This window comes from Pelobates fuscus, chromosome 1 (genome assembly GCF_036172605.1).
Source record: "Pelobates fuscus isolate aPelFus1 chromosome 1, aPelFus1.pri, whole genome shotgun sequence".
NCBI lineage: Eukaryota > Metazoa > Chordata > Amphibia > Anura > Pelobatidae > Pelobates > Pelobates fuscus.
Genome location: NC_086317.1, coordinates 322,363,407 through 322,390,780, shown reverse-complemented (window position 1 = coordinate 322,390,780; position 27,374 = coordinate 322,363,407). Strand labels below are relative to the sequence as shown.

General features: G+C 45.7%; 1 protein-coding gene across 2 annotated transcripts in view; it reads right to left on the bottom strand.

Annotated features, from left to right (window-relative positions):
* Window positions 1–27,374, bottom strand: part of GRTP1 (growth hormone regulated TBC protein 1) — a 106,961-nt gene that overhangs the window by 59,637 nt on the left and 19,950 nt on the right. For both annotated transcript variants that reach the window (XM_063459607.1, XM_063459616.1), the window contains exon 5: window positions 25,746–25,870. In XM_063459607.1, the coding sequence (XP_063315677.1) occupies window positions 25,746–25,870 (125 nt within the window). The remainder of the gene's footprint in view (window positions 1–25,745; window positions 25,871–27,374) is intronic.

The window sequence follows — 27,374 nt, the reverse complement described above, 5'->3', positions numbered from 1 at the left end:
CGTTGTCTTAACGATTATAAATGAACAGATTTAGAGAGCCCCACGCCTATAGCGCATTCCAGGCAATCAAAATTTGCAACTGCAGCGTATGTACAGGCTAACTTGTAACCTGTGCAGCGTCCGGAGGGAGCATATTGAGCACGTAGGGCTCGTGGACTTGTAACATAGAGTGTGATACCGTATGTGTGGGTCTCAGGTTAGCTCTTAGTGACTGCTTAGGTGGTCGTGTGGAAACACGTCTGGTTGACATTCAAGCTAAGGTGCCAGGATGGGCCACAGGAAGGCGACAGCCCATGGATGTTTGCGCAAGTGAGTGTGTGATTAGCAAAATAGGGTTTGGTAATGGTGTCGTTTAGTGCTGGCACTACAGAAACATGACTAACAGGTTGCTGAGCTTTGGGATCAGTATATTAAATACTAATTGGCAATGCACATAATGCTAAGCCGCATAGCTGAGGCAGTGATAGGATAGTGCATAGTTTAGTTAACAAGCTCGCAATGACATTTGTAAACGAAATTATACAGTGAGGTTAAGGGCAAGATTGGCGTAAAATGTCAACAGTTCAGCACTTTTTTTTTTTTTTTTTAAGATAACATGAAGAAACAATGATGAAAACGGTACAGTACCTATAAAAGATATTAGAACACGGTTTGTGATAGCGATTACATGTCATAGGCACTTATATTATATGCTATTGTTAATAACAAGCTTAGTCAGATATAGGCTAGTAGACACCAGTATTCTGCATTGAAACATGCTAACCTAGATATTCATATATAGCCAAGTTAGTAGCGCTTAAGGTTATAAATGTAAAGCTGCGCAGTAGTAAAAGCTAGGAGCGTGTATACTTTAGGTATCAACAGTTTTAGGACAAATAGGCCAGAAACATTAAGCAGTCGGCTGCTATCTGGGAGTGACCCTGACAATTTTCTCCCTGGGGAGGCAATTACACTGTGATTACACCGCAATGAAAAGGAAATGATGAAACCTCATCTATGCCTGGGGTTGTGGCCATATATGATTGGGAAGCATAGTGCCAGTAGTCCAGGCAAGGGTTGGTACATGTCAGTCAGTGGGATTGAGGCAAGACAGTAACTGAAATGTACACCCCAGGTAGTACATTGTTGGGAGTTCACCCTATTCCCCGACTTGGCTTCCGATCTCCTTGGTTAGGGAAAGTCTTGAGCGGGTCACCCAGTGTAGCCTTGGCCCTATTCCGTGAGGGGGCTTTCCCTGGTACCTCCGGCACTGTGGGAGTCCCAGCGGTAGGCAGCTGCGGCATCCTCTTGTGTGTCGTCCCGTGTAGCTTGGTCTGGAAGCCTTTGGGCTGTGAGTGAGCTCTTTTGATCTGTCCGCTTGTTTTGGGGCTCTGTTTGCGGATGCCGGGTCTGGGATAGTCCCCAGGGTAAGCATCACGGTGCCGCAGGGTAGTCTCGCTGTTGCGGTTGCTCCGCCGGGTGGGTGGTCGCGCTCTACTTCTCTGAGTCGGGTGTGTGGGGTGTCCCCGCTTTCTCTTTCTCCGCTGGATCAGCTGGGGCCTGGTCTGGCCTGTTTTCGGAGCCATGGGGGTGATGCTGTCGTGGGGAGAGGCAGACCGCTTTGGCGACGCTTCTATTTCAGCTCCGGTTTCTAGCCTCTCCTGCAATCTCCTCCAAAATTCTGCGAACAGGTGATCAATTCGGGCCGGCAGGCTGTCGCATAGCAGTTGTGGTTCTTTGCAGCTCCCTTGCGCAATTTCCGCGCTGGCAGCCGCCATCTTAGGTGCTGTGGCCCTTTGCCTGCTGCTTGTGTTCCCCTGGGTCTGGAGCTTAAGTGAAGATTCCACCGTGGTGGACCGGGATAACCCCCACCGGTCCGGGGGGGGGGGGGGGGGAGGACAACAGTGTGTAGCAAACTCTCAGCAGCTCCGAGAGCTGGGAGAGGGCCCGTCTCTCCTCAGCTCAGCGTGGTGTAGGCCGCAAGCCTCGATCCGGAGAGTCCAGTGTCCGATTAGCTTGTGTGGGGTGTCCCCTGGTGCATCGAAGCCTAATTAGTAGGGTTCTGACTGTTTCGGTCCATATTTTTCGGTTGGCCCCCTGATTATATCACGATTTGTGTGATCTGGCCCAGGAGCTCTTACAGAGAATGTCCGCTCGGCTCCACAGCTAGGCTCCGCCCCCAACACCTCCCTTTTCCCCTCCTCTCTAGAAGCACAAATTTTTAAAGGAAAAGATCTAATGGTCCATCTTTTTTCATCCTGTTTACGCCAGTGTGTCTCTTGGACCATAGCAATTTGAACAGTTTCTTTTTTCAAATAGTCTTGCAAAGCTCGTCTTAACTGCATCTATATTCTGGTTCATTTTACCTGAATTTCATTGTCAAAATTTATTTTGCAACAAAATAATGCAAACTGCTTTATTTTTAAACTCTCACTCATTGCCAGCAGAGATCCCTTCATGCAATCCCTGGATGAGTTAGATTAGAAAATAAAAGTCTATGATGGTTAATATCACCCTCATATTAGTTTAAGGGAAGTCTAGAATATCTATCAAGCCCCTACTTGTTATGCCACCTGTAGGGGCATGTCTATGAAATCGCTTACAGCCATAAAAAGACTAGCGATTGGGCAGCTATTTTTGCCCAATCGCCAATACAATAAATCTGCCAATACTTTATCCAATATCCTATATGTGACACCAGTAATGGAAGCATAGCGGACTTGGAGAATTTTTTTCCCATTTGGCTATTTCGACATTAAATTCTCTTTAACCCCTTAAGGACACATGGCATGTGTGACATGTCTTGATTCCCTTTTATTCCAGAAGTTTGGTCCTTAAGGGGTTAAATAACCTTGTCACAAGTATCTATTTTCCTTCATATAAATTAATGCTTCTGACAAATTGAGGGAGATTTCCCTCTTTGCCTGGCTATTTTTATATATTTGTACAGTGTAAGCACACATTGGGTGCAGGCGCAGAACAAATCAACCTGTGCATTAGCACTATTCCCCAATTCCAGCTTATCTCAGAGATCTGTTCTCACGTTTCTATTTCTCATCATCATTTGCAAAGTTTGTATATGACATTTATAGGTGTCAAGCCAAAATGAAAAAGAGCCACTGTGATCAATAAAATGGAATAAAAATATGTTGGCCAACATTATTGTATTAACACATACATATACAGAGAAAATTCTTCTAGCATTGTACGTGGCTAGAAATAGAATAAGACTTCTAATGAGATTCAAAGATTTGTTCAGTTTTTCCAACAGGACTCTGTAAAATACTTTCACAGCCGGTCTTTGTCATATAGTGAAATAGACTCAAAACCCTCAGTTCCTGCCAAGTTCACAATGACTGTATCCATAGTGACCGAACTATGCTGAACTCTGCAAGTGAGAATTACAGAGCTGGGCATTCACCCGTCTCATCACCAGGCCAGCTCACAACAATACAGTTGCTCATCTGAGAGATCAGTTAACTTGGCTACAAACCCAATCAATTTTCACCAAGAAGCAGAAAGTTTAAATATGGTGATACGAAAGTTAATAAATCAATGGCAGTATATTTGTTTTTTTTAACTATTATTATTTATTATATTTACGGTTCTCTGCGTATGCTATGGCTATAACGAATAAACTTTGAATGACAAAAAAAAAAAAAAACACAACAAGTCCCTCCATAAAGGCACAGATTTATCTTTTATTAAAATAGCTACTTTTAGGGGGCGTGGTTTACAGCCGGAGCAAGATGGACGTCTCCATGTGAAGCTCCGCTGGGACCACACAGCCAATAGCTTATTTTAGCACATAAACTCACAGAGAAACCTCGGGTGCTACCGGGGAAACGGACATGGAGAAGCGGACCCTGAAAAAACAGCCCAAAAAGCAGACGGAACAGGGCAACACAGTCTCTGAAATGTTCGCGGCCTCCCGCGCCATGAGATCCACGGCTCAAGATGGCGGACGGGTGAGCCCGCGAGTGTCCCACTCACCTTCCAGCCCTGGAATGGCGGCGACGTCGGAGGTCTCAGACACTAGTGCCGCACAGATATTGGCAAATCTGGTGGAGGTGCGTAGCTACCTAGCCACCGAAATCGCCAGAAACACGAAAGAAATTAAAGCGGAAATATGCGCCCTGGGCGCGAGAACGACCGAGCTGGAAACGCGGGTTGAGTCCACGGTCCTGGCTCACAACACTGCTACAGCTCACATTAACACGCTGACCTCGCGACTGTCTATGGCGGAAGCTGCCCTGGATGACATGGGGAACAGATCCCGCAGGAATAATATTCGACTGCGGGGTCTGCCAGAGAAGGAGGGTGAAGGCCCCCTCATGGAGGTCGTACTGGAGATACTGAGGCCGCTTCTCCCCGAGATCCCTGACTCCCACTGGCATATCGAGCGGGCACATAGGGCACTAAGGCAACAACGTGCGGATGATAAACGCCCCAGAGACATTATCATTAAATTCATGTTCTTTCAAACGAAAGAAGCCCTTATGAGACGCGGGCGTGAGGCCCCCATCAGACACGGCGGTACTGAACTTACCCTTTACCAGGATTTGACACCGTAGACTCTGCAAAAACGGAGGCGGTGGCGGCCGGTGACAGAACTCCTCCAGAAAAATAAAGTGCGGTACGCTTGGGGCTTCCCTTTTCGTCTACTTGCATTCCGGGACGGGCGCACTAGAACCCTGTACCCGGAAGGAGATCCGGTTGCCTTCTTGCGGAGCGTGGGGATCCAGGATGGCCTCGAGGCAGCGGCGTTACCCCCGGCGGTAGAGGAGCTCCGACCCCTCCCACGAGAATGGTACTCGGCAGGCGACCGAGGCCAGGTGGGTTAGCGGTTGGCGGTGAGATCCCGCCTGCATTATTGGCTGGGTAGGTGAGGGACCGTTGGGGGGGCTCTTGCGGGTGACGGGCTAAGCCTGGGGGGCCCCAATGTGTAGAGAGCCAAATTATTATTATTATTTTTTTTCTCTCCCCTTTTTTTGTGCTATTTTTAGGAGGGGCGCTTGGCAGAGCTCCTGGGGCCAATGGGTGGGGCGCACCAGGGCCGCCGGAGCCAGTCTTTGGGTGGGTTAGGGGTGAGAGTTTAGGCTACCGGTTGCCTGCACGGGGGGGCATTGTTTGGGTCGGAGGGTCTCTGGCCGGTGCAGCGACCTTTTTCATCTTTTTTTGGGGGGGGGAAGGCCTCGGTGGGGGGACCCCTCCACCCGCTGGTTTTATTCCCGCTGGGCTGCGCCCACGTATGGAGGCCTGGGGGTCGTTAGTAGACTGAGACTTCAAAGTTTCTACACCCTTGCGATGTATAGACCATGTTTATGCTCATGCCTGTTTAAACGTGTTTAACGTATGTGTTTTTTGGGCTTGTATATTCTCTTGTCCTCTCCCTTCGTCGGACGGGTGGGGGCAGGATAGCAACCGAGCGGAAGTTGGGGCTCTCACGCTCGATAGTACGCAGTTTTTGCGGTCATTTCACAGGCCCAAACCTCAAGGGATGCGCTGGGGTATTCCCAACGCTGCTTGGTTCTCGAGGAGGGGGCATGTGGGATTCGAGTCGATGGGGTCACAGGCCGGGGGTGGGGGAGCGGGGAGCGGGGGCAGTGGCCTGACACCCCGGGCTAACAAACTTAGAGCGGGTTTTCTAAGAGGTGCGGGATGGTAGCTTTACCGACAAAGGGGGGGTGGGGGCTTTTCAGGCGGATCCTTATTATACTGATTGTAATTTTAACGCGGGGGTCCGTTAGGGGGCGGCTGCTTCCTATGAGTCACGGGGAGGGTTGAGGGGCAAGCCGGTCCAGGGGGGTCGGGGCAGTTGGGGTTGAAGCGTTTCCCCTCTATCACGTATAGATACGCTGTCTCCGGATATCACCGTGTCCCCCTGTATCGCCTAATCACATAACAGGACGGGCTGCTGCCACCGCCGCGAGAGGTCTGTCCCCCCGATCGGGGACCTCCATATAATTGCTAGGGGGAATGCGTAACAAAGTGTGTATTACTGCTGGTGTCCGGACGCGCTGGTCCCTGGGCGGCTGAGCCGGCGGCAGGCTTCTCGTATGCTAATTTGCGTGGGGGATGACTGTGGCCGGCTCGGTTGTGCTCCATGGGATTGCGCTCCTAAACGGCGGCTCCTCCGCCACGCTAGCGAATTACTGGCAGCACAATTAATATAACGTGATTTCCCATCTAGTCCAGTCCCTTCAGGACTGAACACTGAATGCTTTCTCCCCATTTCGGCTATAGATTATGTTTGCCTCATGATTTGTCTAGAGTACTGCTGTAAGCACCGAATCTTTAAATGTGCAGCGGTTGTAATGAATGTCAGGCCTTCTCGTTCCGCTGCTATAAAAATGTATACTGTTGTGGCGTATGGAATGTGTTTGGTATAAAGATGTGGATGACTGATGCTTTACGACGCCTCTCCTGCATACCTTAATGTAACGCACATGGTTATAGGTCATATGCCTCCATCTTATACGTTTTTTTTTTTTATGAATAATTGCATTTTTGCCAGGCTGAGGCCTCGGGCATGGGCTCTTGTCACCCAGAGTGAGGAGTTTATCTCTTTAGATGCAAGCTGGCACTGGACAGTGCCCGCATTGGCTGGTCCATGTCCCTTCTGCTCCAGGGCTTTCTTATCAGGCGCTGGGGGGAATGGGACATTTACCCTAACGTGGCCTGGCTGTGGGTAAGACCAGGCGATTTCTGTACAAAGTTATTCTATCACTTTCTCTAACCCTCTTCTATTTTCCCTTTACCCCACTCTCCACTCCCTTGCCCCTTCTCCCTCTTTTATCTCGTAGGGGGTGGCGGGAGGAGGCGGTCCGAATTCATAGGCAAGACACGGGGACGAGACACGGCCTATACATAGCGGTCCACCATAGTTTGACACATGCCCATTAAATTGGTTTCACTTAATGTAAAGGGCCTAAACGCACCCAAAAAAAGGCGGATCTTATTTAGGGAACTTAAACGTTTAGACCCGGATATAGCTCTTATACAGGAGACACATCTTCCCAGATCGGCCAAATTCGCACTTAAAGACCACACTTATAACACCACCTTTGAAGCGAGAGCCCTCAACAAGAGGAATGGCATCGCCATCCTAGTGCATCGGAGATGCCCGATTAGCCTCCATAGAGTTAGTACGGACCCAGCAGGACGTAGCGTACACCTGTCAGGTTCCCTGTTCTCCCACACGATCCACATCTCCAATGTTTACGCTCCCAACGACCCTTCCAAAGAGTTTTGGGCAGACCTCGCCAAAGTTGTCACTACACTCCCGAATGGTATGGTGATAGTGGGCGGAGACTTTAATGCAGCCCCATCCCCGGCGGCAGACAGGGGGCCATGCAGAGGACTCCCACGGTCCCATAGAAGAGGAGGCCAGGACAAGCTGCTTCATACGTTTATACAACAGTCGGGCCTTATCGACATCTGGAGAGCCCAGCACCTGGACACGAACGACTACACGTTTTATTCACAGCCCCATAACACGTATTCCAGGATCGACTTGTTCCTGGTCAACCCCCAGACTGTTTCTAGGATTGTGGACTCCACGGTGGGATCCATATCCTGGTCGGACCACGCGGATGTCTCCATTACCCTGGACAAACTGAGCGCGGCAACTCCATGGACGTGGAGACTGAATAATTCCCTGTTGAGGGACCCGGAGATAGTTGAAATTGTACGCAGGGAACTGGCCGACTACTTCCTTAGAGAAGCCGCATCGGGGGTATCTAAAGCCGTAATATGGGCGGCACATAAGTCTGTCATTCGGGGAATACTCATGAGGGAAGCGACCTTAAAGAAACGCCGAAAAACCCAATTGCTGACATCGCAGTTGAGCGCTCTGAGATCGGCGGAACAGAGACACAAGTCGGATCCCACACGGACCAACTTGGACACAGTACAAGAGTTGAGGCACAGTATTCGCGACTTACTTATGGAGGATACCACGAGAGCGGTCTTGTGGTCTCGGCGGTCCTTTTATGAGAAGGCCAATAAAATGGACACCTTGTTGGCAAGATCCCTCAGGCCGCGCCCGCGGAACACGCATATTACAAGGATTAAAGATGCTGCGGGAGCGTACCGGACGGATCCCAATGATATCGCCAAAATATTCTCAGAATTTTACTCTGACCTATACAACCACTCCAGAGGTGAAGACACGGAACCTCAAAAACGTATGGAAGAGATTCGTGGTTTCCTATCGGGGATCCATCTCCCGACACTGAGCGAAGCCGATGCGACCACCCTTAGTAGCCAGATATCGGCGGAGGAGATAGACGCGGCGATATCAACTCTGAAGAGCAATAAGGCACCTGGTCCGGACGGCTTCGACGGAAGCTACTATAAGACTTTCCGGGAAGAACTGGTACCCCACCTTGAGTCATGGTTTAATATTGTCTTACTGCCAAAACCAGGAAAAGACGACTCCCTCCCGGAGAATTTCCGCCCGATATCTTTAATTAACCATGATTCCAAGATCCTAGCGAAGGTGTTAGCGATCAGATTGAACCCGATCCTCACTAGCCTGGTCCATCCAGACCAGGTGGGTTTCGTGCCGGGGAGGCAGTTGTTCGAGAATACGAGACGAAACATCGATCTCATAGAGAGACAAGCTCGACTACAGATCCCGACGTTGATGCTATCACTGGACGCTGAAAAAGCGTTCGACAGAGTTAAATGGCCGTTCCTATTCGAAACACTGCGTCATTTCGGGATGCCGGATCGTTTTATCACGACAATACAAGCCTTATACACTAATGTCAGGGCACAGGTTAGGATAACGGGAGCGAGGTCGATCCCATTCCCGCTGAGCAACGGCACGAGACAGGGCTGTCCCCTGTCGCCGCTGCTATTCGTCCTATCATTGGAACCGCTCATGCAAAAGATACGCACCACCCCAGAGATCGAGGGCATCGCGATACGGGGACAGGAATACGTAATCTCGGGCTTCGCCGATGACGTACTACTGTCATTGACGGCTCCGTTGAAGTCAATGACAGCCCTGCAGAAGATATTGGCAGATTACGGCATGGTGGCCGGTTACAAGGTTAACCTCCACAAGTCGTCCGCACTCCCCATAGGGATGAGCGATGCCGAGATTACGCACATCGGGAGAGTATTTAACGTCCAAGTGGTGAGGGATCATATTAAATACTTAGGCATCTGGCTAACAGCCAACCCCTCCCTGCTACACCAACAGAACTACGTGCCCCTAATTAGACAATTAATGCGTGACCTGGAGGTGTGGGTAGATAAACCTATTTCGTGGATCGGGAGGATTCATTCGGTAAAAATGAATATCTTGCCTCGGATACTTTTTCTCTTTCAAGCCCTCCCGATACACTTGACCAAATCCAGCTTGGGGCCGCTCCAACAGGCAATCGGTAGGTTTATCTGGCACAACAGGAAACATAGGACGTCGCGAAATATACTTTACAGGGCGAAAGAGAGGGGGGGCCTGGGGCTGCCAAATCTTTATTATTACTATGTGGCGGCCCAATTAGCCCAGATTGTGTTGTGGCATACACCCCCTGACGAGAGGCGGTGGGTGGACTTAGAATCCTCTTTGTTGAACCCGGACCTCCCCCAATTCCTCATATGGACCCCAAAAGAATTTAGACCCCTAGACAGAGTCCCGTGCCAAGCGGTTCAGACCTCCTTGAAGGTCTGGGACACGAACGCCCTTAAACATGACCTGACTGCCGCTTTATCCCCGATGACTCCGTACTTGAGAAATAGAGATTTCCCTCCAGGTATGCGGGCCCGAGACTTTAAAGGCTTGGAAACCGCGGGACTGCAGAGACTGCATCATCTATATGTTAATCAGTCTATGATCTCCTTCGAGGATTTGAACGGCAGGACCCCGCTGAAGCCTTTTGACTACTTCCGTTATATTCAACTTCGGGATTATGCCCGAGCTGCCAGGATCAAACGAGCGGCACAGATGCCCTTTACGTTCGAGAAGATATGCTCCAGGGAACAGTTTCCGAGAGGACTCATCTCCTGCATATACGCACACCTGAGTACGCACACCTCGGAATGGGGGACCATAAAATACACTGATCAATGGGAAGCGGACTTAAACGAAGTGTTAGAAGGAGCTGAGTGGCAAGAAATTTGGGAAGCAGCCGCGACCTCGTCAGTGTGCGTACCCCTGCAAGAACAATCGTATAAGACCCTTTTCCGATGGTATGCCACCCCGGCGACACTTTTCCGCATGGGAAAGGTTCCGACGGACGTATGCTGGAGAAGCTGCGGCCAGAAGGGTACGTATATTCATATGTGGTGGGAATGCCCGATAGTGCAGATATACTGGAAGAAAATAGCGACGTTATTAGGAGATGTATTTGACAGGGTGGTGGAGCAAGACCCGTGGGTATTCCTGTTATCGAGATCCCTAGAGAATTGGTCACGAACAGAACAGACCCTCCTCCACAGAATAACCCTAACCGCAAGGTGAGCCTTGGCGCAAACGTGGCTACAGAGCGACACCCCACCTTAGCATTCACAAAACATAAAATAAAGGACACATATCTGATGGATAAACTGACGGCTCAGGTTAGGGGGACTATCAGGAAATTCGAAAAGATCTGGGACCCGTGGGTTAACAGCATAGCTAACGACTGAGATGTAACCAGACAAGATTGTTCTTGATTAAAACCCCGCCACACTAACGAAGTTGGGAGGTTTGGACTCCCACCGTCCCACTTGTATCTTATGTCGCAGAGCGATTGCTCACAGGGACGCCTAGGACAGATAACTGGTGGAGGGGGATCACTCCCCCTTCCCTATTATCGTTACTGGAACAGAGGTGCTGCTCGGACCGACCTCCTTCCCATAATCCGCCTCATTCCCACTCGCCTTCCCTCCCTTTTTTCCTTCCCTTTCTCCTTTCTTTTTTCTCCCCTCTTTATATCTGCATATCTCCTTTTACTCGAATCTTCGAGGAAACTTACCTTCTTTCCTACCTTTGAAATCCCGATATTTTGAACTATCTTATGAGACCAGCATAAGGGTTTGCTTGCAGCCGCCGGGGTTATGGGGGGCTTGCCGTACAGCTAGAGATGCAAATGCGATTATTCATAACTCCCTTAGTTGCATAGTATTGTGAATACATTACGATAGTTCCTTGTTATATCTTGTTGTTTTAAGATTTAAAAAAAACTAAAAACACTTTGCGAGATGTACAGCGATACTTAAGATCGCTTTATCAGGACTGGAAATTATGGGCAACACCATATTGGACGAGCATGGACATTGGAATGTGACACTTGCACAGTGCGTCGTCACGGAAGAGGTTATCATGGAATACCATTAACATTACATAGTTGCACACCATCATACCGTATTTCCGTTCTGTACTGTTGCTTTTATGTATGATATGTATCTGCTGTCTTGCAAAGAAAAAATAAAGAATATAAAAAAAAAAAAATAGCTACTTTTAGCAGTTGCAGACAAGAAACTTATACCGTTAAAGATGATGGGAAAGGCCAAGTAAGACATATATAGTGTATATAGTAATCAAGGTTGGAAAAAAACAAAAAAAAACAAAAGGGATCTGTTCTGCTGTTGATTCAAAACAAGCCATTTCCAATTGTGTCACAAAAAACTGGAGTTGAACCATCACACTACAGCACCCTTAATCAAGGTGCACAAAACAGTAGAGGTATAAAGTGAAAAACCTAGACCGTGCCTACAAATTTGGACAAATTCAGTTTTTGACAACTGAATAAGTTTTCAATACCTTTTTGAGACTAAATAAATCTGAATTTTATTAACAGTTTATAGACAATGTTGCAGTATTACATCTAACTGGATATTTAATTTTTAGTTCCATTTAAGAGATTTTCCCTGAATTTTGCAATTCAGATGCACATTTCTTAATAATGAGCAAAATACGGCCTAATTTAGATTTAGAGTCAGTGTGTGTTTTAGAACATAATAAAACAAACAAGAGCGCAGAAATATACATACATACACACATGCATGTCAATATATATATATCTCAATGTACAAGTTAAGAATTATAATTTTAGAAATCTGAGCTGATGCCAATATATATAATAATATATAAATAATATATATTTGTAGTTGGAGACAAACGGAGTTATAGTAGTCGTGCTGTAAGTTGGTTGTGGCAGGCCGAAACTGACATTCCGGCAGGCCAATAAAGAGAGGGTCCACCAAAATTGAATTGCTTGATAAAGGGAGCAGTGGGTTGGCTGTGCCAGGCAGTAATCAGCCCAGAGGAAAGGGAGGCATATGTATTAATATGCTGGGTAACTCTGCCCACAACTTCTAGCGCTGCTTACAGGGTCGGCCTTCCTATTTGTGGTCAGGGACAATAAGTATAGTTATAATAAGTCGGTTGTAGTGTGCCAAAGCCGACATTTAATAAGTGTCGACATTACATAGCCACATCAATGCCACTGACAATTGGTCTGCCTGGTGGTTTAACTCAATGAATATTGATATTTGAGTAGACTGGTTGCAATTTAGTATGGTCTCGATTTGAAGTATCAGACTAACATACTTAGATGAGGGCAGTGTATATGGCTGTATAACCATAGAACAGACATAATTATGACTGACTAAAACAAAAATGGCATCAACTGGCATAAACTCCTTAGTGGAAAAAAAAAAAAAAAACACTGAGGAAACTATTCAAACAAATATTAGAAAGGTACATTGGGTAATAAATATAAAGTAAACAAATTGAAACCAATGTGGCTTAGTAGAGACGTAAACAACCATAAAATTACAGGAAAAATTACTGAAAAAATGGGTAATAAGTGTGTGGTTTATAAGGTACAGGGTGCTCTTAAAGGAAGATAATCTGTTCCCATACCAGATATATACATATAATAAAAAAATAAGAAGTGATCCCAAGGCACACCACAGTTTTGCACATAAAAAGAGTATTTATTCATGCATAGAAAATACAACAAGATATCATTATAGCAGAGAGAAAGTGCATAGTACTTTTGGGGTTTCATTTCTCCTGCTCTTGGTCAGTATACCTTTTTTAATGGGTTTTTGCATTTAGCACCTTACTTACATTGTGGTTTTGGTACTATATACTGGTTTAGCACTACACTATGCACTTTCTCTCTGCTATAATGATATATTGTTGAATTTTCTATGCATAAATAAATACTCTTTATGTGCAAAACCGTGGTGTGCTTATTTTGTATTAGTAGAGAAGTAAAACAAGAGATTAAAAATAAGAAAGGGGCATTTAAAATCGGACAAAACAGAGGCATCTTATATAAGAAAGCCAATAATGCTTGCAAAAAAGTTACTCAAGAGGCTAAACTAGAAAATGAGAAATTGATAGCCAAAGAATGCAAAACCAAGCCCCCAATTTTTTTCAAGTACATTAATTCTAAAAAAAAAAAAAAATGAAAGTGTAGGTACACTGGAAACAGAGATGGGTCTGTTAGTTAATGAAGACCAGGAAAAGGCAGAAATTGTAAATATCTTTTTCTTCAGTATATATTAATAAGGATCCTATGGCAAGAGATATGCAAATGATTGCTGCAAAAAAACTTGCAGATAACCTGTGATTGGATGACTCGAGACAAGGTGCTACAGCAGTTAAAGAAAATTAACGTAAATAAAGCTCCGCATCCGGACGGTATTCACCCACGAATACTTAAGGCGCTAAGTGGGGAAATAATTGAACCTCTGTAGTTAATATTTCAAGATTCCTTTGTTTCAGGTATTGTACCGGAGGATTGGAGGAAGGCAGATGTCATTCCTATATTTAAAAAGGGTTCAAAATCCTTGCCTGGAAATTATACACCTGTGAGCTGAACATCTGTGGCTTGGACGATATTTAAAGGGCTATTAAGGGATAATATTCAGGAATTCATTGGGAAGAACTTTGTTATTAGTAATAATCAGCATGGTTACATGAAACATAGGTCATGTCAAACTAATCTGATTGCATTCTAGGAAGAAGTAGAAGTATAGATCAGGGTGTTGCAGTGGATGTGATCTACTTGCATTTTGCCAAGACATTTGATACGGTTCCTATATATAGGTTAGTCTTCAAACTAAAAGAAATTGGTCTAGATCAGCGTTTTCAAATTGGTGTTCCGTGGAAGCCTAGGGGTCCGCACAGCTATGCATACCTGCCTGCCGCAACCCCACCATCAGTCACTGCCGTATTCACGTCTCCATTCCAACAGCCATTTAACGTGGATCATGCCAACTGAACTAAGTGAACTTTAGTCTACGGCAAAAATGGCTGCCACCATATGATGGAAGGGACTTTCTGTTGTGGTTGGCAGGAGAGGAACTTCCGTCGCCATATTGTTGGCAAAGTACAGGCATTAAATAGACTCCGTGATGTGCACAGTGTGCAACAAGCACAGGAGAGGTAAATCATGTCTTGAATAAATGGTCACTGAGAACCGTTTAGCCATAGATATGTTATTTTTGTTATAGTATTTTAGGAGTAATTATTTACCATGCACCACAGAGACAGCCTCTGGCATTTCCCATTTTAATTTTTATGTTATGTGTACATTTTTCACAGGCAGCTAGTAATATATTTATATAGGTTTAATAAATATAAATTAATTCGATGTTGCTATAGAACTATAGAAACGTTTCTGAATCTCTGTTTCAGTGTTAAAGTGGTTGGTTCAACTGTTAAAACAGTTTTGTTTGTGACAGTCAAAGCACCATAACCACTGTTTATCAGTATCCTTTGCCGTGAGATACTGTACTACAATTTTTTTTGCGTTAAGACGGACTACAAATTGTGCTAACTTGATGTTCTTTTTAAGAGCTTTATGATTCCCTTTTATTCCAGAAGTTTAGTCCTTAAGGGGTTAAAGCTGTAGCTAGTGTATCTTGCATAGTACTATATAAAGAATGCTAATTAGGAGATTGTATTTACGCTCTAGCATTTATTTCTGTCTGATGCATCTCGGCACAATTTACAGTCATATTCCCCAAATGCATTTCATTTATTTTCATTTAAAGGGACACTATAGTCACCTGAACAACTTCAGCTTAATGAGGTTGTTTAGGTGAGTGCTACAGCTACCCGGAGCCTTTTTCTTGTAAGCACTGTATTTTCTGAGAAAATGCAGTGTTTACATTGGAAGCTTGGAACACCTCTTGTTGCAGTCAATCAGACGGCCACCAGAGGGACTTCCGAGTTCAGAGGCCCTAAAAAGGCCTCTCGTCCGATGCATTCTGGGTGAATGCATCAGATGGGCTATCAGCACACAAAGCACTGTGAACGCGCTTTGTGTGCTGATAGCCTGTCAGCACTGCTGTGGGCGTGGCTTCAGCTAACAGCTTCAGCTTCAGCTGACAGCTGAAGCCCGAACCCACAGGGACGCTTACTGTCCACAATAGTGGTTGAAGGGGGGGGGGGGGGAGACCTACTCTCCTTCCCCCCCCCGGCCCCCACCGCTGTGCGGCGGGTGGGGGCCCTAAAATTATCAATAAGGGGGGGACCTACTGTCCCCCCCCCCGGCCCCCACCCCTGTGCGGCGGGTGGGGGCCCTAAAATTATCGATAAGGGGGGACCTATTGTCCCCCCCGGCCCCCACCCCTGAGCGGTGGGTGGGGGCCCTAAAATTATCGATAAGGGGGGGGACCTACTGTCCCCCCCCGGCCCCCACCCCTGTGCGGCGGGTGGGGGCCCTAAAATTATCGATAAGGGGGGGACCTACTGTCCCCCCCCGGCCCCCACCCCTGTGCGGCGGGTGGGGGCCCTAAAATTATCAATAAGGGGGGGACCTATTGTCCCCCCCCGGCCCCCACCCCTGAGCGGTGGGTGGGGGCCCTAAAATTATCAATAAGGGGGGACCTACTGTCCCCCCCGGCCCCCACCCCTGAGCGGTGGGTGGGGGCCCTAAATACAAAGGGGGGGGGGACCCTAGTTAACCCTCCCCCCCCCCCCAAAAAAAAAATATCTCCCTACCTACCCCCCTCACCCTAAAAATAATGAGGGGGGGAACATTAACTAAAAACCTGTAAAAAAAAAAAAAAAAAAGAGAAAAAAAACTTACCATTCGATGTTTTCTTTCTTCTAAAATCTTCTTTCTTCAGCCCAAAAAAGGCTAAATAAAAATCCATAATAACCGACGCAATTAAAAAAAAAAATAAAAAAAAAAACGAGCGCAAAAAAAAAAAATCCATCTTCACCCATGGAGGGCTCCGCGCAGACTGAGCTACGCAGGGTGGGGAAGGCTTATAAAGCCTTGCCCCGCCCTGCAATTAGGCTAAGAACACTGATTGGTGGGTTTAAACCAATCAGAGTGCTCTTTGTCATTTTACAAGCGTGGGAAAGTTCTTTGGAATTTTCCCACGCTTGTAAAATGACACAGAGCACTGTGATTGGATGGATTTCAAGCCATCCAATCACAGTGCTCTGTGTCATTTTACAAGCGTGGGAAAGTTCTTTGGAATTTTCCCACGCTTGTAAAATGACACAGAGCACTGTGATTGGATGGCTTGAAATCCATCCAATCACAGTGCTCTGTGTCATTTTACAAGCGTGGGAAAATTCCAAAGAACTTTCTGTCAGGGTACTCACCTGTGAGACAGACGGCCAGACGTGGTCGCCCCTGGAATTCCCAACAGGGGACTTGAACCGGGGTACTTATCTATCCCAGTCCTGCTCTCTGCCTCTGAGCCACAGCAGCTTTACCTGAGACTTCTGATTCCGGTCTTGTTCATCCTGGCTTGGCTACTACACCGGGGGCTGCACCATGACTTGTCTGCTTCTCACCTGACTCTGATCTTCATTAGCAGGGTATTTAAACCCAGCCTCGCCCTGCACTCATTGTCAAGTCTTTGATCTGTGTTCCTGTGTCGTACCAGTGTTCCTGTTTATTCTGCTTCGTATATTTGACCTCGGCTTGTGACTACGTTTATTCTAACCTCTGGCATCCTTTGACCTCGGCTATCCCTCGACTATCCTGCTGGTTCTGTCCTTGCCTGTCCTGCGAATTTGGTACTGCATCCTGCACAGCCCCCGTGCACAGACCCACAGGCCAGGTGAATTCTTACCTGACCACCTCGGCCTGTGGCTATCTGCAAGGGTGAGCGACATATCTGCGCTACAGACTCCCAACTCAGGTAAGACCCTGACAAAAGACTTGACCATTATGGAGTCCGCAGAAATGTGCTCACCCTCACTCCAGCAAGTGTCCAGCCTGGCCCAGATTGTTTCGGAGTTGCAGCAGGAACTTTTTTCTCTTAAAGGCGCAGTACATCCAGCTCCGGAACCCTTTGTCATCATGCCCGACAGATTTGATGGTAACTACACGTCCTTCCAGTCATTCAGGATGGATTGCGAGGTATTGTTCTCTTTAAAGCCTCGAACTTACGCCACGGATTTCATCAGGGTCAGAGCGGCTATCAACCTGTTGTCTGGACGCATTAAAGTTTGGGCTTACCAAATGTTGCAGAGGAAGAGTCCTGTCCTTGTCAGCTGGGAGTCCTTTATTATTGCTTTGGACTCACAGTGCAGGACCACTAAGCCCAAGCCAGCTCCACCTACTAAAAAATCGCGGAGTCTACGTCACCACACCCCGGTGATACCCTCTTATGATCCAGTTCCCAGGAGAACTCCAGAGGTATCCTGTGTTCAACTTGATCCTGAGGAACCTATGCAAATTGGACGTGTCCACTGCAAAGTCACACCGGGGGAGAGGGACCGAAGGAGAAGCCATGGTCTGTGTTTTTACTGTGGAGAAGGTGGACACTTCATTACGCTTTGTCCTGTTCGCCCTCCTAGACCTCCTGCTCCAGAGTCGTCTGCCTTTACTACCAAAGTTGCTTCCTGTATTACCACCACTACTTCCTGCCCACTTGAAAAGGATTTACCTAAGGATTGTGTCATTGCTTCTAATGGCACTACGGTCTGTAAAAAAGACTTGGAAGTGTTCGAAAAAGCACTGCTAGCTGCGAGCACTGTCCCTCCCGAAGTTGTGGAAGTTTTTGTCACCCCTACCCGGAACCTAGACCGATCGTCAGCTGTACCAGAAGCTGGTACTGGGAAATCCCGAGCTAATCAGGGATCCCATACTGAGGACTTTCACTATGGGGACTCGACGGATTCTGAGAGTGACTCTGGAGAGACGGATTGTTTCAATGAGGAGCCTACCTACGCCCAGAGGTCGTTTTTGAAGGGGGAGGTACTGTCAGGGTACTCACCTGTGAGACAGACGGCCAGACGTGGTCGCCCCTGGAATTCCCAACAGGGGACTTGAACCGGGGTACTTATCTATCCCAGTCCTGCTCTCTGCCTCTGAGCCACAGCAGCTTTACCTGAGACTTCTGATTCCGGTCTTGTTCATCCTGGCTTGGCTACTACACCGGGGGCTGCACCATGACTTGTCTGCTTCTCACCTGACTCTGATCTTCATTAGCAGGGTATTTAAACCCAGCCTCGCCCTGCACTCATTGTCAAGTCTTTGATCTGTGTTCCTGTGTCGTACCAGTGTTCCTGTTTATTCTGCTTCGTATATTTGACCTCGGCTTGTGACTACGTTTATTCTAACCTCTGGCATCCTTTGACCTCGGCTATCCCTCGACTATCCTGCTGGTTCTGTCCTTGCCTGTCCTGCGAATTTGGTACTGCATCCTGCACAGCCCCCGTGCACAGACCCACAGGCCAGGTGAATTCTTACCTGACCACCTCGGCCTGTGGCTATCTGCAAGGGTGAGCGACATATCTGCGCTACAGACTCCCAACTCAGGTAAGACCCTGACACTTTCCCACGCTTGTAAAATGACAAAGAGCACTCTGATTGGCTCAAACCCACCAATCAGAGTGTTCTTAGCCTAATTGCAGGGCGGGGCAAGGCTTTATAAGCCTTCCCCACCCTGCGGAGCTCAGTCTGCGCGGAGCCCTCCATGGGTGAAGATGGATTATTTTTTTTTGCGCTCGTTTTTTTTTTTTTTTTTTTTAATTGCGTCGGTTATTATGGATTTTTATTTGGGGCTGAAGAAAGAAGATTTTAGAAGAAAGAAAACATCGAATGGTAAGTTGATTTTATCTCATTTTTTCTTTTTTACAGGTTTTTAGTTAATGGTCCCCCCTCATTATTTTTAGGGTGAGGGGGGTAGGTAGGGAGCTATTTTTTTTTGGGGGGGGGGGGGGGAGGGTTAACTAGGGTCCCCCCCCCCTTTGTATTTAGGGCCCCCACCCACCGCTCAGGGGTGGGGGCCGGGGGGGACAATAGGTCCCCCCCCCGCCGCACAGGGGTGGGGGCCGGGGGGGGACAATAGGTCCCCCCCCTTATTGATCATTTTAGGGCCCCCACCCGCCGCACAGGGGTGGGGGCCGGGGGGGGGACAGTAGGTCCCCCCCCTTATTGATAATTTTAGGGCCCCCACCCGCCGCACAGGGGTGGGGGCCGAGGGGGGACAGTAGGTCCCCCCTTATTGATAATTGTAGGGCCCCCACCCGCCGCTCAGGGGTGGGGGCCGGGGGGGGACAGTAGGTCCCCCCCTCATTGATAATTTTAGGGCCCCCACCCGCCGCACAGGGTTGGGGGACAGTAGGTCCCCCCCCTTATTGATAATTTTAGGGCCCCCACCCGCCGCTCAGGGGTGGGGGCAATAGGTCCCCCCCCTCATTGATAATTTTAGGGCCCCCACCCGCCGCACAGGGGTGGGGGCCGGGGGGGGGACAGTAGGTCCCCCCCCTTATTGATAATTTTAGAAAGCGAGCTGAGCTGTCAGTCAGACAGCTCAGCTCGCGAACGCGCATTCCGCGCACATGCGCGGTAAAGCGCTCAGGTTCTTCATAGGGCGGCATTCAATGCCGCTCTATGAAGAACGCGATTGGTGCAGCGCGAAGCCGTCCCATTGGGCCCCGCGATTTCGTCATTTTGACGAAAAAGGGGGCGCGGCCTAGCGGGGAGCTCGGCGCTGGAACGGAGGTAAGTTTTTAATATAAAAACACCGAATTTTTTTTTTTTAATTAATGAAAGTTACCTACCTGTATTTTCCCCTATAGTCCTTTTTCTGGTATAACCAGGACTGTAAATTAAAACAAGTCATGGTTTGTTTCTCCAAACATTAGTTCAAGTGACCGCCCTTCCAGGACAAGTCCAAGCTTCCCCAACTCTATTCCAATTATATACGGTTAGTATCTAGTTTCTTTCCTAGGTTTGTCCTTGTCATTTTTCATACTTCTGGGGGTTTAGGTTAGAAGTCAATCATTATAACATGTTTTAGGAACAAGTAGGGGTCATTCTTACCGACCACGTCCTACAGGCCAATAGCAGGTATCTGTGAAAAAACAAACAAACAAAAAAAAACCAAAACACAGTTTGGTAGTAACGCAAGGTTAACAAACCCTTGCCAATTAGGTATAATTCCATATGCCTCTTCGCCTTTAGTTGAGTGATCCCGCAAGGCCAACACTCATCCCTACTATCAGATGTACAAGCCCAATCGGCCCAACGCATAGTTATCACCTTGCATCAGGTTATAGTTAGGGCCTCACTTGTCATGGTCAATCGATATTAAAATCTTATACGTGTCACCGAGAGGCCAACACCCTAATGGGTTTCACACGGGTTTCGTTGCACTCCCCACAGGAATTCTGGAATGCCCCAACCTACAGTCAGCACTCACTGACCCTAGTAGTCTACAGGAACTACTCTATAAAGAAATCGACAAAGGTTTCATAATTGGGCCATTTACAACCCCACCTTTCACCTCCTGGAGAACGAACCCTCTAGGCATAGCTACAGGGAAGTTTAATAATAAAAATACTCATCATTGATTTTTCAGCACCTCACTCTCCCATGACACCTAGCTTAAATGCATTGATACCATCCGAGGATTTCTCTTTACAATGTGCAAGAATAGACGATGCCATACAAGCTATCATTAACTCAGAGTAAAACAGATATTGCAAATGCATTCAAACTACTGCCAATCCATCAATCACTCTGACACCTGCATGGCGTTAAGTGGGAAGACAAGTACTATTTCGCAACCAGACTAACTTTTGGCTCCAAAAGTAGCCCCAAGATTTTTGATATTTTCGCCGAAACTTTGACCTGGCTCCTACTTAACAAATGCAGATGTCCAGTAATCATTCACTATTTGGACGATTTACTCTATATTGAACCACACCACTTCATACTAAGCAGCCTACATCACATGCTGTCACTGTTTGAGGATTTAGGAGTTCCAGTAACCCCGGACAAAACAGAAGGTCCCAACACTGAGATTACATTCCTGGGGATAACACTTAATTCAGTTTCAATGCAAGCTAGCCTGCCTCGAGAAAAGGTAGATAGAATTCTAGCATATATCGATATCTGCACTGTAACGGACCGTTTTGCACACAAGAGGTTAAAAAACGTTTAGGTGATATTCCCCTTTTCAGATGCACAGACAGCTACTGCAAGCACCAATCTCCCGAATTGCAAACACACAAATTCACCAATCTCCCGAACTGGAACCAGGGGATGCTCCAAACTCCCGAACAGGAAACACACAAATTCACCAACTCCCAAACACACGAATACTGTTAAACAGCCGAACAGGAAAAACCATATGAACAGCTTACACTCATGGCAATCAGCATACAATCCAATTCCCCCAATGATGAGACGACACTTCATTTTGAGGGTCAAGCAGAACTGATTTACTGGGGCTACCTGCCCGGCTTTTATGCAGGTCTCCCACCTGGTGGACACTCCCCTAGGGGACCAGATGGAAGACTGGGAAACATATTGGACTTTGACCAATCACAAGCTTACAATCCCACAATGCATCACAATCCCTCCTCTCTGTTCTGGAGATAATTGGGAAGTAATCCAATTATCTCCAAGGACAGAGGCAAAACTCCATTAACCACATGGCAGACAAAGGACAATAAAAGACAAAAATACATACTGTTACATTTATCACATAGAACATGCACATTCTACCTATCCCCAGATAGCTTAGATTTGAGCGCACATTATTACCGGATAGCGCTCAGATCACATACATACAGTTCAATCGCCATGGAGCCAAAGTCTTTAATACAGTCTTTCAGTATATGGCTGGGCTCCATGGCATAGCTATCTGGGGTAGCATGGCTTTAACAGTCCGCAGAAAGGCACGAACCAGGCTTTCTGCAGGGAAAAGGAATAGTGTTAAACATGGGGCCATAGTCCAGTGGCAGGAGGCAGGTGACCAGGCTCCTCCAGTGGCCAGTGGCGAGGTTGGTTCCGCCACATGCACCTCACAAGGGTCTTGCACCAAGAAAGAGCTACAGTCACTTCTTGGGTCACTCAATTTTCGTGATGAGGATAATTCCACAGGTGAGGTAATTTATTTCCAGAATTCTCTCTCTCTTAAACGGTCTCCCCGATGACTATTCCAGAACTAAGAAGAACCAGCTAGAGCCGATTTAAAAATGTGGCATTTATTTCTATCCTCTTGGAATGGCAGGTCATTAATTTCCCGGTAATTTAGATTGACACATCAGGAGCCATAGGTTATGTAGCGATTTTTGGCAATGACTGGGTATACGACTCTTGGCTACCAGAGACTACCTCACTAGAAAATTTCAATACAACCTCAGCATTGTGTGAAATTTTCCCGATTGTAGCTGCAGCACACATTTAGGGTAAAGAGTGGAGAGGTAAATCAGTGAGGTGCTTTTCAGACAACTTGGCAGCATGTAACATTTTTAATAAAGGCCGCTCTCAGTCCCTTAACATCATGAACTTAGTAAGGAAACTTACCCGGTTAGCGACAAATCTGCAGTTCTGCCTAAATTGTATTCACGTTCCAGGCGTTCAGAATAACACAGCTGACGCACGCTCACGTTCTAATTTGCAGGAATTTTTCAGAGTCCACCTGACAGCAAACCTACAACCCAAAGAACCTCCACAGTTCACAGACCTAATAATGCTCTAAATACCCTGTTAAGTCACAGTAGGTCGCTCGCACAGGCTGGTTTGTCACTCAGTACTAAGAAAGCCTATGCCAGAGCATATGATCTGTTCAAAAAATTTGTACGTGATTACCATGTAATAAATGTTTTTTCCATAGAAACTATGGTTGCGTTCACAACATTTTGCCACATATCTCTAAAATTAGCATACAATACAATCAAACTTTACTTAACAGGCATACAACACTACATGTTAACTATTTATCCAAACAAAGCTCCATTCCTAGCCTCTTACCCAGTCAAAAGTGTCCTTAGAGGCGTTCAGAGACTAACAATTCATAATCCAATTAAAACACTTCCAATAGATAGTAATTTATTTAGGAACATCTCCGATCTACTAGACGAGACCCCTTTTGAAAATATCACTAATCTGATAATCAAATCCGCAGCCCGTTTAGCCTTTTACTGTTTCCTTAGACCCATGGAATTTTCTGTGGAGAAGGCATCCAACTTTAAGTCATGCCTTAAGAGAAAACACCTAACTAAAAGTAAACGACCACTATATTCTGTCAATATCTCATACCAAAACAAGCCAGACTGGCCCCCCCGTAGAGATTAAATATTACCCTACCTCTACCAAGTGGTATTCACATATTGGATAACTTAGTCAAGACACAGCTTACACAACTGACCCCGAATCCCCACTATTAGCCATTCAAGGGAAGCCCCTAACCACCATACATACGCACATTGTTACTCAGACTGGGACACAACCCGCATTCATTCTCTGGCCATTCATTCCGTATTGGGGCGGCCACAGCAGCTTCCAGTAATCACGTACCAACACATATCATTTACAACAGGTACATCCCTAATCCAGAAAAAGAAATCAGATTAGCTTTCCATGAAATGTCTAAATAATGTTGTGCTAAATAAAATATGTCTGGCAAAAGAAATTGTTTTCCTAAATTTTTGCCCTCTTTTTTACAGGTCTAACCTCATGTCAGTTTCGGCACACCTCAACCGACTTTTGTTCTTATTAATTTACATTATATCATAACCTTACATAGTTACATAGTTAGATAGCTGAAAAGAGACTTGCGTCCATCAAGTTCAGCCTTCCTCACACCCGTTTTTTGCTGTTGATCCAAAAGGCAAAAACAAAATAAAAATAAAAAATAAAAAAAAAAACCCAGTTTGAAGCACAATTTTGAAACAAGCTAGGACAAAAAATTCCTTCTTGACCCCACAATGGCAGTCAGATTTATCCTTGAATCAAGCAGTTATTACCCTACATTGAAAGATTATATCCTTGAATATTCTGTCTTTGCAAGTATGCATCTAGTAGCTGTTTGAACATCTGTATGGACTCTGATAAAACCACTTCTTCAGGCAGAGAATTCCACATCCTGATTGTTCTTACAGTAAAAAAACCTTTCCTTTGCCTTAGACGAAATCTTCTTTCTTCCAGTCTAAACGCATGGCCTCGTGTCCTATGTAAAGTCCGGTTTGTGAATAGATTTCCACACAATGGTTTGTATTGGCCCCGAATATATTTGTATAATGTTATCATATCCCCTCTCAGGCGACGTTTTTCTAAACTAAATAGGTTTAAATTTGTTAACCTTTCTTCATAGCCGATATGTTCCATTCCTTTTATTAATTTTGTAGCCCGCCTCTGCACTTTTTCTAGTGCCATGATATCCTTCTTTAGAACAGGTGCCCAAAATTGCACAGCATATTCAATATGTGGTCTTACCAGTGATTTATAGAGAGGCAAAATGATATTCTCGTCCCGAGAATGAATGCCCTTTTTCATGCATGACAATACCTTACTGGCCTTGGCCACTGCTGATTGACATTGCACATTGTTGCATAGTTTGTTGTCTATAACAATTCCCAAGTCCTTTTCGTGTGTTGTTATCCCTAATTCACTTCCATTAAGGGTATACGTTGCTTGTGTATTCTTTACGCCGAAGTGCATAACTTTGCATTTTTCAACATTAAATTTCATCTGCCATTTGAGTGCCCAGTCCATCTAAATCCCTCTGCAGCAAAGTAATATCTTGCTCACATTGTATTATTTTACAAAGTTTTGTGTCATCTGCAAACACTGAAACATGAGTTTCAATGCTGTCTTCAAGATCATTTATAAAAATGTTAAATAGAAGGGGTCCCAGAACAGACCCCTGAGGGACACCACTTGCCACCTCTGTCCAGCTTGAAAATTTACCATTAACGACAACTCTTTGTATTCTGTTTTTAAGCCAATGTTCTACCCAAGAACAAGCATTTTCATCTAGACTGATTTCCTTGAGTTTGAACACTAATCTTCTGTGTGGAACTGTATCAAATGCCTTGGCAAAATCCAAATAGATCACATCCACTGCAACACCCTGATCTATACTTCTACTTACTTCTTCGTAGAACGCAATCAAGTTAGTTTGACATGACCTGTGCTTCATAAAACCGTGCTGATTTTTGCTGATAACCATATTCTTCTCAATGTGCCGTACACAAATCTAGACAGATAGATAGATGTACACACATACACTTGTCACATATGGTGGCAAATGCTGAATTTGTAATATGTTGCATACTCCATCAATGGTATTTGACTCCAAAAAGATTAGTTCTGCAGTACTGCATGGTGTAATAATGGAAATTTGCATATTAATGTATTTATAAAAGGAAATAATGTCAGTAGTTTTTATTATGACAGCAATAACCTGTTAGCATTCTGCCCTAAATATCCCGATGACCATCACTGGTCGTACAAATGGCAAGGTATAAATATCACATTCAAACTTGAACCTCTTACAGACCAATACTGGAAATGGTATATTTAGTAATCTGTGTAACTTGCCTGACAGTAGCCGACTCTTCTATTGTGTTGTCCATAAGCCACTAAGACATTGTACAAGTTGCTCTGTAAACATGGATTAGCAGTTTTACGAAACTGAACATTGTCAGGAAATGTTCTATTTAGATCTGCAAAGAAAAACAGAGAGAAGGCCAAAACGATTATACGTTATCTCCAATAGGACCAAGTTAGGCAATTCCCGTATTATTTTGAGAATTTGTCTTTGAACCTGAAGGAGTTAAAGGGACACTATAGACACCCAGACTACTTCAGCTCATTGAAGTGGTCTGGGTGCAGTTTCCCAGTTTCCTTAACCCTGCAAAGTCAATTATTGGAGTAAACCCTTTCAAGGTTTACTCCACAACTAGTGGCTGTGTACCAGACAGCCACTAGAGGGACTTCTGTGCCCCCGAATATATTTGTATAATGTTATCATATCCCCTCTCAGGCGCCATTTTTCCAAACTAAAAAGATTTAAATTTTTTAACCTTTCTTCGTAAATAAAGTGCTCCATTCCTTTTATCAATTTTGTAGCTCGTCTCTGCACTTTCTCTAGTGCCATGAAATCTTTCTTTAGAACAGATGCTCAAAATTGCACAGCATATTCAATGTGTGGTCTTACCAGCGATTTAAAAAGAGGCTAAATTATATTTTCATCCAGAGAATTTATGCCCCTATTTATACACGACAAAACCTTACTGGCCTTAGCAACTGCAGATTGACATTAGATATTGCTGCCTAATTTGTGGTCTATAACAATTCCCAAATCCTTTTCATGTGTGGTTATCCCTGATGCACTACCATTTAGGGTGTAAGTTGCTTGTGCACTCATGAGCCCGAAGTGCATAACTTTGCATTTCTCTACATTAAGTTTCATCTGCCATTTTAATGCCCAGTCCCCCAATCTATCCAAATCCCTCTCCAGCAAAGCAAGATCCTGCTCACATTTTATTACTTTACAAAGTGTTGTGTCATCTGCAAACACTGATACATGGCTTTCAATGCCTATTGCAAGATCATTTATAAATGCTGAATAGAAGCGGTCCCATATTATAGTGAGATGTATTACAGTGGAGCTCTAAAATATAAAATGTACATTACTCTGTGTTTTATAGTTAGGGAGCTTGTGATACACTAATTGACACATTACTTCAAGTTGTATTGTGTATGATCTTGTCACAGCATTACTGGAGAGTTTTATTGTTGTGGAGCTCTGTGATAAATGGAGAAGTAGCGCATTACTACAAATTTGTTTTCCAAAGAGGTCAAGGTAAATAGGTGTAATCCAGAGCCCCAAAGCAAAACCCATCACAGTATTATGTGACATACTCAGACTGCTCCTCTGTAATGTAGAGGCAGTCTGGCACTTCTGGCCTGTAGTTCTATTGGCTGCAGACCATAAGTAGCGGTCTTCCTAGCTCGGGATAATCAGAGCGCTGCAAGTCCCTGAGCTTGCGAGACAGTTACGCATAGTCTGTACCCAGTAGAGGAGCAGACCAAATTCAGATCAGCATGCTCCTCTCCCAACAGGAAAGGAGGAATGAATATTTGTTTTTAAATCATTATTAATTTAATAAAATTCCCTGTACAATCACTACACTCCTATACATGAATGACGGGGGAGAAGGGGGT